The following is an 11,008-nucleotide window of genomic DNA, read 5'->3' as shown; positions in this document are numbered from 1 at the left end:
CTTTTTTATTAATGAAAAGAAGTGCCTAACATAGGCGAGTACACCAGGAAGCGGCCCCTTAAGGAGGTGGCCACCAAAAAGAAAAACAAATAGAATTTACAAATATGGCAACGTAAGAAAAGATTCCATTGGGTTCCAATCTTGCTATGCCTCGCAGATCTTCGATATTCCTTCTGCTTTGCTTTCCGAAATGGATGAATGGATTGATCCTTCGCCCTTGTGAGCCCTCCATTTATGGTGACTAACTATGCTCGAGGATCTAATGCACGACGCAGTCATTCGCTTTTTGTCCCTCTTTTGCCTGGACCGCCCTTTCGGGTTTTCAATCCACCAGGACCCCCTTTTTGCCTAAGTCGCCCTTTCGGGTTTTCAACTTAGCGGGTATACTTTATTTCTTTTTCATTCTTTTTCCTGATCTTTTCCTTTTCTTTTATTTTTATTTTTTGATCAGGTTTATGCGAAGTATTTTTTAACTGCGTCGGCATTCACGGGAAGTGGGAAGTCTTCGCCATCCATAGTTGAGAGGATCATGGCGCCACCTGAGAAGACTTTCTTTACGACATAAGGCCCTTCGTAATTCGGAGTCCACTTTCCCCTAGGATCGTTGTGAATAGGAAGGATCTTCTTGAGCACAAGGTCACCAACCTGAAAGTGTCGAGGTCGAATCTTCTTGTCGAAGGCTCTCTTCATCTTTTTTTGATAGGCTTGCCCATGGCATATGGCCGCTAGCCTCTTTTCATCAATGAGGTTCAATTGATCAAATCTGGTCTGAACCCAATCGGCTTCGCTGAGCTTCACATCTGTTAATACCCTTAATGAAGGAATCTCAACCTCCACCGGAAGAATCGCTTCCATGCCATATACCAACGAGAAAGGAGTTGCCCCTGTGGAAGTACGCACCGAGGTACGATAACCATGTAAAGCAAAGGGCAACATCTCATGCCAGTCCTTATAAGTGACCACCATCTTTTGCACAATCTTCTTGATGTTTTTATTGGCCGCCTCAACTGCGCCATTCATCTTTGGCCGATACGGGGAGGAGTTATGATGCGTAATCTTGAAATTCTCGCATAATTCCTTCATCATCTTGTTATTGAGGTTGGATCCATTATCAGTGATAATTCTCTCAGGAACCCCATAACGACAAATTATATGGTGCTTAATGAAGCGAGTCACTACTTGCTTGGAGACATTTGCATAAGACGCAGCTTCAACCCACTTGGTGAAGTAGTCAATAGCAACGAGGATGAAACGATGTCCATTAGAGGCGGTGGGCTTAATTTCCCCAATCATATCGATGCCCCACATAGCAAATGGCCAAGGAGATGTCAACACATTCAGAGGAACTGGAGGTACGTGAACCCTATCTGCATATACTTGACATTTGTAACATACCACCACATGGTTGAAACAATCATGTTCCAAGGTCGACCAATAATAACCTGCTCTCAATATTTTTCTAGCCATGGTGTGCCCACTTGCATGTGTACCAAAGGATCCTTCGTGTACCTCTTGCATGATCTTTGCTGCTTCGTGTCTATCCACGCATCTGAGCAACACAGAATCAAAGTTCCTTTTGTACAACACGCCTCCAGCAATGAAGAACTTGGCAGATAGTCTCTTCAGAGTTTTCCTATCTGTGAGGGAAGCACCCTCAGGATACTCTTGGGTTTCCAGAAATTTCTTAATGTCATAAAACCATGGTTTCTCATCAGGCACGTTATCAATGACGCCACAGAATGCAGGTTCATCCAACCTTTTGATCACAATTGACGGCGCTTCATTGTCCCATTTGACTTTGAACATGGATGCTAAAGTGGCCAAAGCATCAGCCAAGTGATTTTCCTCTCGAGGGATGTGGTCGAAGGTGATCTCATCAAAGTATTGAGCCAATTTCACCACATGTTCTCTATAGGGAATCAAGTTGGGGTGGCGTGTTTCCCAATCTCCGTTGATCTGACTAATCACCAAAGCAGAATCTCCATAAACTGCGAGATTTTTAATCCTCAAATCAATGGCTGCCTCAATACCATATATGCAAGCCTCGTATTCAGCCACATTATTAGTACAATCAAAACAAATCCTGGCCGTAAATGGAATATGAAAACCTGTTGGAGAAGTAAGCACGGCCCCTATACCATTACCCAATGCATTGGAGGCACCATCGAACACGAGCGTCCATCGCGCCCCTGGTTCAGGTCCTTCCTCTTGATCTTGACCTTTGGAAGTTTCTGCCACGCACATTATATCTTCATCAGGAAACTCGAAGTACATAGACTGGTAATCGTCCACAGGTTGATGTGCAAGATAATCAGCAATTACGCTACTTTTAATGGCCTTCTGAGTAGTGTACTGTATGTCATATTCTGTCAAGATCATTTGCCAACGGGCAATCCTCCCTGTCAATGCCGGTTTCTCAAATATATATTTGATTGGGTCCATCTTTGAAATCAATAAAGTGGTGTGAGTCAACATATACTGTCTCAGTCGGCGAGCAGCCCATGCCAAAGCACAGCAAGTTTTCTCGAGTAGTGAGTATCTTGATTCACAATCGGTAAACTTTTTGCTAAGGTAATAAATTGCATGCTCTTTTCGACCGGACTCGTCATGCTGACCCAGCACACACCCCATTGAATTCTCGAGGACCGTCAGGTACATAATCAAAGGTCTACCTTCCACTGGAGGCATGAGGATTGGAGGCTCTTGCAAATACTCTTTAACCTTGTCAAATGCCTTTTGACAGTCGTCATCCCACTTTATTGCCTGGTTCTTTCTCAATAACTTGAAGATAGGTTCACACGTGGCGGTAAGGTGTGAGATGAACCTTGCAATATAATTTAACCTTCCCAAGAATCCACGAACCTGTTTCTCAGTTCTCGGCTCAGGCATCTCTTGTATAGCTTTTACCTTGGCGGGATCGACCTCGATACCCTTTTCACTTACAATGAAACCAAGCAACTTTCCTGATCTCACTCCGAAGGTGCATTTATTGGGATTCAACCTTAACCTGAACTTTCTTAACCTTTCAAACAATTTCTTCAGATGAACCAGGTGCTCTTCTTCAGTATGGGACTTTGCAATCATGTCGTCTACATATACCTCAATCTCTTTATGAATCATGTCGTGAAACAAAGTCACCATGGCTCTTTGATAGGTTGCCCCAGCATTCTTTAATCCAAACGGCATGACCTTGTAACAAAAGGTGCCCCAAGGCGTAATGAATGTTGTCTTTTCCATGTCCTCGGGCGCCATCTTTATTTGATTGTAACCAGAAAAACCGTCCATGAAGGAGAAGACTGAGAACTGAGCAGTATTATCTACCAATACGTCAATGTGAGGAAGCGGGAAATCATCCTTCGGGCTCGCCCTATTCAGATCTCGATAGTCGACACACATTCGTACCTTCCCATCTTTCTTAGGTACAGGTACAATGTTGGCGACCCATGGTGGGTAAACTGTTACAGCAAGAAAACCTGCATCAAACTGCTTCTGAACCTCTTCTTGGATTTTCTTGGACATATCAGGACGTGTTCTCCTGAGTTTCTGTTTGACGGGCGGAGAATTTTCTTTAAGGGGTAGCCTGTGCACCACAATATCGGTATCTAATCCAGGCATATCTTCGTAAGACCATGCGAAGATATCAGAATACTCCTTCAACATTCCAACCAACTTTTCTTTCACATTCTCATTCAAGGAAGCCCCTATTTTAACCTCCCTTCTCGTCTCTTCGGTGCCAAGATTCACCGTCTCAATAGGCTCTTGATGCGGCTCGATCACTTTCTCTTCTTGTTTCAACAATCTGGCCAACTCATCAGGCAATTCACAATCTTCTTCATCCCCTTCTTCAGCGGCGTAGATAGGGTTGTCAAAGTCATAACGAGGCATAGCAAGATCGTTGTCAATAGAATCCGGAGGAGAAGTTGATCTGCATGAATTATGATTTATGCTTTATTTTAGAGTGGAGGGAAGATGATGAATAAGAAACGTTGCCATTTTTATATATATATTTTTTTTTTATTGATTATAAATGTAAAAGTAAAACAATGAAAGACAGGGAACGAAATATTTGAATGCAAAAACGTCCTTTTATTAATGATTTTAACATTGAAAAACAACAAATGAGGCCCTACATGTGTTCACTGTGTCTTGGGCAGAACACAGGAATTATTGCATGATAAACAAAAACAAACAGTATTACTTTTGATCAAGAGCAATTGAGATGATGTCTTCGGATGACCAGTTGAGAAGCTTCTGTCCCGGGACACACGGCTTGATCCATTCTTCAATGTCATAATCACTATCCATATCATCATCAGCAGCGCAAATATGATCCTTGACGATGCCAGCACTAGAGAACTTGATCGGAACGAAGGTTCCGGGCTTCTTGAAGGACCCATCAGAAGAACTCTGCCCCAACTGATATCCAATCCCACACTTATCCTGCTTGATTGGTAGATCCAAGACTCGGCCCCATCCTTCAGGATGACCAGATTCAACCACAGCTTTGGCTTCCTTTAGTGAAGACATAGGAGCCTCCAACTTCTTCTTTTCAACATAAGGGATCTTGATAGTCTGGACAGCCTCAAACGCTTGACAAGGTGTTTCGTGGACCTCCCCTTCCATATCAATATATTTGAAAGACGCAAGATGGCTTACCACATGCTCTTCCTCCCCACATATTGTGACTATCTTCCCTTGAGTGGCGAATTTGAGTTTCTGATGCAATGTGGAGGTCACGGCCCCAGCAGCATGGATCCATGGACGCCCCAGGAGACAACTGTAGGCCGGGTGGATGTCCATCACAAAGAAAGTAATAGTGAAGAGTTGAGGACCTATCATCACTGGTAAATCAACCTCCCCAAACACCGACCTCTTTGAGCCATCAAAGGCTCTCACAGTTAATTCACTTGGCCTTATCTCAACACCAGAATAGTCTAGCCTCATCAAAGACGACTTTGGTAACACATTCAAAGAAGATCCATTATCAACAAGAACACGAGATAGCATAGTCCCCTTGCACTCCACAGATATGTGCAAAGCTCTATTATGTTTTCTACCTTCAGAAGGCAAATCTGCATCAGTGAATCCCAATCCGTTTCCAGCATTGATATTAGACACAACCCCTTCAAGCTGATTTACTGAGATCTCAGGAGGGACAAAGGCAGTGCCTAGGAGTCTCAATAAAGCATTTCGATGTGTCTCGGAGCATAAGAGCAACTGTAAGATCGAAATCTTTGATTGAGTTTGACTCAATTGGTCAACCACTTTATACTCACTTTTCTTGATGATCTTTAGGAACTCTTCCATCTCTTTGGCCACAGTATCTTCAGAGTTAGAGCTTTGCCCCGGATCTACCGTATCTTCTACCACTCTTTTCCCTTTTGCTTGAGCTAGAGCTTCTGCATTGTCATCGCGAGTATTCTGGGGAGGATTGAAAATACGACCACTTCTTGTCATTCTTCCAATGCCCACAACATTATCAACATCTTCTTTCTCAACAGGCGCTTTAACCTCATACTTGGCCCCTTGGTAGAAAACTTCTCCGCCATAATTCCATGGGATTGCTTTCTCACTAGTATAAGGAACGGGACCAGGTGATGTAATAACCAAAGGAGGTGCTCTAGCAGGAATTGGAATTTTAGCAGGAGTGTAGGGAATGGATGCCACATTAACTGCGTTTTCAACCATTTCAGGACGTCGCACACGCTCAAACTGTAGATACCCACTATCTATCAACTGTTGAATCCCATCTTTCACCTTATCACAAACTGATGAAGTGACCATGCAATTAGGACAGAATTCTCCACAACCAGCGTATAGTCTCATCCTCAACAATTCCTTCTTCAATAATGGCAACAATGAACCCAATTCGATCACATCCTTAACCAGGTGAGTGTCTTCAACAACCCCAATAGCATTTGCCGCATGGGTTCCATGGGGAGGCATAGGATTCTGAACAACATTAGGTCCTTGAGTAGGAGTAAACTCGATGGCTTTGGAGTCGAGCAAATCCTGGACTTTATGCTTCAACGCTTTACAGTTTTCAATATTATGTCCAGGTGACCCAGAGTGGAATTCACACCTTGCATTAGCATCCCAATTAGGAGGCAGCTTAGCAGGAGTGGCTAGAGTCCTCAATTGGACCAAGTTCAAATCGAGGAGATATGGCAATACTTGTGCGTATGTCATTGGGATCGGATCAAAAGCTCTTTCTGGCAATTTCGGTCGTTGTTGGTACTGACGCGGCTGATACCCTTGTTGTTGATGTTGGAAAGGAGCATTTGGGATAGTCACAGCGGCTACTTGTTGATGAGCCTGATTTCTGCCACTACCATAGTAAGCAGCACTCGTTTCACCTTCTCTTTTCTTAGCAAACCCATTATATGGTTTCTTTCCACCAGCCCCAGAGGAGGAACTAGCAGCACTCGGATTCTGTATTCTACCAGCCTTAATTCCACTTTCAATTCGCTCACCAATCATAACCAACTCGGCAAAACTTGAGGATGCAGAGCAGGCAGAGTAGTATTGACCCTCCAGAGTGTTGGTGAACAGGTCCATCATTTCTCTCTCCAACATAGGTGGTTGAACTCTGGCTGCCAACTCGCGCCATTTTTGCGCGTATTCTTTGAAGGACTCATTAGCTTTCTGGGATAAATTCTGTAACTGAGTGCGATTTGGTGCCATGTCAACATTATACTGATACTGCTTTATGAAGGCATCAACCAGGTCTCTCCAACTTCGAATGTGAGTTCTCTCCAACCTCATATACCATTCCAAGGATGCCCCAGTCAGGCTATCTTGGAAAAAGTGCATCAACAGTCCCTCGTCCTCAGAGTATACATGCATTTTGCGATAGTAAGCTCGGACATGGGTCTTGGGACAAGTATTCCCCTTGTACTTCTCAAAATCTGGCACTTTGAATTTTGGCGGCACACGGACACCAGGAACCAAACCCAAGTCATTAATGTCCATACCGAGTCCTTGGCCTTCCATGGCCCTCATCCTTTCCTCCAGTCCTCTGAACAACCTTCCAGCATCATGTGGAAATCCCAATTCACTTTCAGGAAATAGATCCTCGTGTCGATCTTCTTCCAACACGGGGATGGCAGCAGCTCTTCTGATTTGTTGTGTGGCTTGTCCTTCAGGAATGGGCTGGGGAGGCCCATAAGGATTACCTTGATTAGCAGCAGGAGGAATTACACCAGGTCCTCCGATCACAGATTCACCATTGACACGAATATCAGCAGGGTTTCTTTGTGGAGGGTCCGCAACAACCTGAGCAACTGTGTCCATCCTGATTCTGAGTTCTTCTTGGCGATCAGCCATGTTTTGCATGACTTCCATGAACTGAGCCATTTGAGCAGTAACCTGAGTTCTCATCTGGATAAGATCGTCCCTTAACTGATCCATTTGCAGTGAGTGATTAGCCCTTGTGTAGTAGCGATGTGTAGGCGGAGGTGCAATTGCTGAAAGAGAAAACCTGATCAGTCAGATAAGAACACCATCTGATGTACCTGTTTGTGCATGATGTGCATGAGGTGCATGTGTGCATATGATGTGAGGTGCCATTTTCAGAGTATCCAAAATATTTAATATTAATCAAGAATGTTTAACAATGTGACAAAAGACAAGCATCAAGAGGAAACAAAAAGACTCAAATTTCATTAATAATCTCTTTTTGAATTTGGGCATACCCATACATTGACAAGATAGTTCAAACAACAGAAAAGATAAAGGACCCCATCCAACAAGCCTGGTGGTGGTCGCGAAATACAAGCTCAAACACTAATCCATCTGGGTGTAAAACAAGGGTCCTCCTTGTTTAAAGTGCTCGTCGCTCCACTTCTTAGTTTCATCGAACATCTTCTTAGTCACTTCTCGGTCTCTTCCTTTGACAAAACTTTGAATCACCACATCTTTGCGAAACAACTGCCCATCTAACATATCACAGTGGGCCACCAAGCTCTCACATCCTTTGCAATCAGGGAGGGTATTCTTTTCAGATGTACTTTCCATTTCTGCTATCTGGTTTCTGAGCTTTGCATTCTCTTCTGTTAGTCGAGCGGAACGGAGATGACTACCTTTGAGTTGTGTCTCCACGGCTAACCTTTGAGTAATTTCCTCTTCAAGCTTCTTCTTGATTGCTACCCTCTGAGTGGTTTCCTCTTCAAGCTTCTTTTTCAAACCCTTTACCTCGGCCCTAGCCTCTTTCTCTACTCTGAGCTTGTGAACCCTTAAATCTTCTCTGTACTCTTGCTTGAGCTTTTCTTCTGCTTTCTTTACCGCTTCTTCTATAACCCTTTGATGGTACTCAATACGAACAGTGGTAGCTCTTTCACCCTTTTCAGTTCTAGCCCTTTTTTGAACTCTGGAAGATCCTCCTTTCAGCATTTTAACCTCATGTGCTAATTCAGCCCTTTTCTGATCCACCAAGAAGTACTTTATTTTAGCGTCTTCCCCTTTTTCTCGCAACCTGATATTCTCCACATGTACTTGGTTGTACTCCTCAGCTGGTACAGTGGCAGTTAAAATCTCAGGTGGTTGTTCATATAGAGGGCTAACCTTCGGGAAAGGCAGCAGGCGCTCCTTAACTCTTTCTTCAACCCATTCAGTATAAGCTTTCTTAGCAATGGCATTCTTTCCCCCCAAGGTAGTTCGGTCTTCTGTATGAATTTTGTTCCACGCACTCCTTACTTTCTCCAAACCTTCTGGATCGGTTCCTTTTTCAAAACAAACGGACTCAAATATCTCTTTATCCAAAGGCTTGTCCTTTAGTACAAAACCCAACTGGCGCAGTGCTAGCTTCGGATTATAGTTGATAACTCCTTTTGTCCCTATGAGAGGAACATTGCCAAAACTTCCACATCTGGTTATAACTTGCTCGATGTCCGTTCGGAGGTGATACCAAACGATATCATTTGCAGTAAGTCCCATAATCCTTTGGGGCCACTTTTGTGAATCTCTTGTAGTGACAAATGCTCCGCTTTTAGGCAAATGTGAAGAAAACCATTCGTACAGTATTGGCAAACAACCCCCAACTGATCCCTTTTTTCCATACCTAGAATGGATGGCATAATAAGTGTCGGCCAACAGAGTGGGTACAGGATTTTGATCCATGAAGAGACAAATGGCAGTGAGATCAACAAAATTTGGAATATTCGGGAACATCACTAATCCATAGATCATGACGGCCAGGAGAGCATTGAATTCTTTCCACTTTTCCTTATCAGCAAGGGTTTCAGCTTCCCTCATCAGAAATTTCACATAGAATCCATGGGTCCCACCATTAGGCTTCCAGTTATCCTTAACGTCCTTCATGCTCAAATAAAGAGCACCAGCAATGCGATCCATTTTGGGCTTCTCGGGTGCACACACAAAAGGAACCTTATGTCGAACTTTGATTTGAAGAATGTGTGCATACTCTTCGAGGGTAGGGGCTAATTGGTAATCTTGAAAGGTAAAGCAGCGCAGCTCAGAATCATAAAACTGAAGAAGAGTGTAGAGACCCCACTCATCAATACGAGTAGTTAACATAAGCAGAATGTGGCCATAAGTCTTTCTGAATTCATCCAGATTTTGCCCAGTAACTCGGGTGCCCAATCGAACCAAAGGTGTTATATCCTCACGGTAGAAACTGCAAGAGAAGGTATGCTTCGTAGTCTTTTTGTTGACGGTCACACTGTTAGCCATTCTTGATGAGAAGTGTTGACTTTGGATACCTGAAAAATGGCATGCATATGAATGTTAATCTCTTTTTTCTTTTTTCTTTTTTCTTCTTTTTTTTCTTTTTTTTCTTCTTTTTTTTTTGAAATTAAACATGCTATGATGATTATGATGCAATGAAAGCTCCTCCCCACATAGGAGAAGTGTATGTTTCTTCTGAACAGGATCGGATGTCGCAGGACCAAAATCCGGCATAGATACCGCAAACCCATGAGAACCATAGTCACCAACATAACAGAACAGTCACCAACGGTACCTGTCATGAATATCCCACCCCACTCACAGGTGAATCTAGGTCAAGGTAGGTCAAAAGGTCTCCAGCGTTAGCAACTCTCCTGAAACACCGTCATTGTTGCAAATACATGCCAACAACGGTATCCCATTCGAGTCTCAGCTGGTCGTGGGTCTCATGATCGCAATCAACAGAACCTGACATTCTGTTGGCGTCATGACTATCCACTCTATCCTAGGTATCCTATGTGTCCACTCTGGCCTGGGTATTGGGCCTTTTACCTCATAGAACAACCCACCCAACCTGCAAAACAGAACAGAAGACCCCAAGGAACACAGAATATAATCCATATGCATGATGTGCAAACAGAAATAAACATGATATGCAAGCAAAAAAGTAAACATGTAAACATATATACAAGGTATAGACATAAAAACAAATAAACACCCAGTAAATAAAAAAACAAACGCAGGCTAGGATCGACTCAACTAAGGATGGACCAGCAACAGGTCTATCAACATCCCCAGCAGAGTCGCCAGCTGTCGCTACCCCCCGCGAAAAATGGAATCAGAGTCGCCACTAATATATTTATCCCATCGCGGGAAAGGAATACCAGAAACCTAACTCGAAACAAGAACAAGGTCTTTCGACCAGAGAACGGGGTACGGGAGTCGGTTACGCAAGGGGAAGGTGTTAGCACCCCTCACGCCCATCGTACTCGATGGTATCCACCTATGTTTGTTTCTATCTAAAGGGTGTATCTATGTCTAAAACCTAAATGCGAATGAATGCAAAAGAAATACGGGGAAAAGAAGGAATTATTTACAAGTGTGTTCGCTTAGGCCCCGCGACCCAATGCCTACGTATCCTTTTCAGGAATCAGAACGACCGTAGTTCGGCTCCATAGTTTCCATTTGTTTTGTGTTTTTTAGTTGAACAGCGGTTAAGGTCACAATCCACGATGCTCGACCTTTGGAGACTTATACGCCTAGTTCTGGATGGACTCAACATGTTCTTAATAGCAGAATGAACTTTGGTTTGTGTTTTTTATGT

At 43.5% G+C, this 11,008-nt stretch overlaps 2 protein-coding genes across 2 annotated transcripts; both read right to left on the bottom strand.

Moving 5' to 3' along the window:
* Window positions 1-453: 453 nt before the first annotated feature.
* Window positions 454-7,410, bottom strand: LOC131618991 (uncharacterized). The gene is made up of 2 exons (XM_058890138.1): window positions 4,199-7,410; window positions 454-3,925 (listed from the first exon to the last, which is right to left on the bottom strand). The coding sequence occupies exons 1-2, from the start codon at window positions 7,408-7,410 to the stop codon at window positions 454-456; spliced, it is 6,684 nt and encodes a 2,227-aa protein (XP_058746121.1).
* Window positions 7,411-7,785: 375 nt separating this feature from the next.
* LOC131618990 (uncharacterized) lies at window positions 7,786-9,690 on the bottom strand. The gene is made up of 3 exons (XM_058890137.1): window positions 9,385-9,690; window positions 8,398-9,303; window positions 7,786-8,151 (listed from the first exon to the last, which is right to left on the bottom strand). Exons 1-3 carry the CDS (start codon window positions 9,688-9,690, stop codon window positions 7,786-7,788), a joined length of 1,578 nt encoding a protein of 525 aa, XP_058746120.1.
* Window positions 9,691-11,008: the final 1,318 nt, after the last annotated feature.

The sequence above is a fragment of the Vicia villosa genome, linkage group LG7, assembly GCF_029867415.1.
Source record: "Vicia villosa cultivar HV-30 ecotype Madison, WI linkage group LG7, Vvil1.0, whole genome shotgun sequence".
Lineage (NCBI taxonomy): Eukaryota > Viridiplantae > Streptophyta > Magnoliopsida > Fabales > Fabaceae > Vicia > Vicia villosa.
Note: the sequence above shows the minus strand (reverse complement) of the source record. Positions and strands in the feature narration are given on the sequence as shown.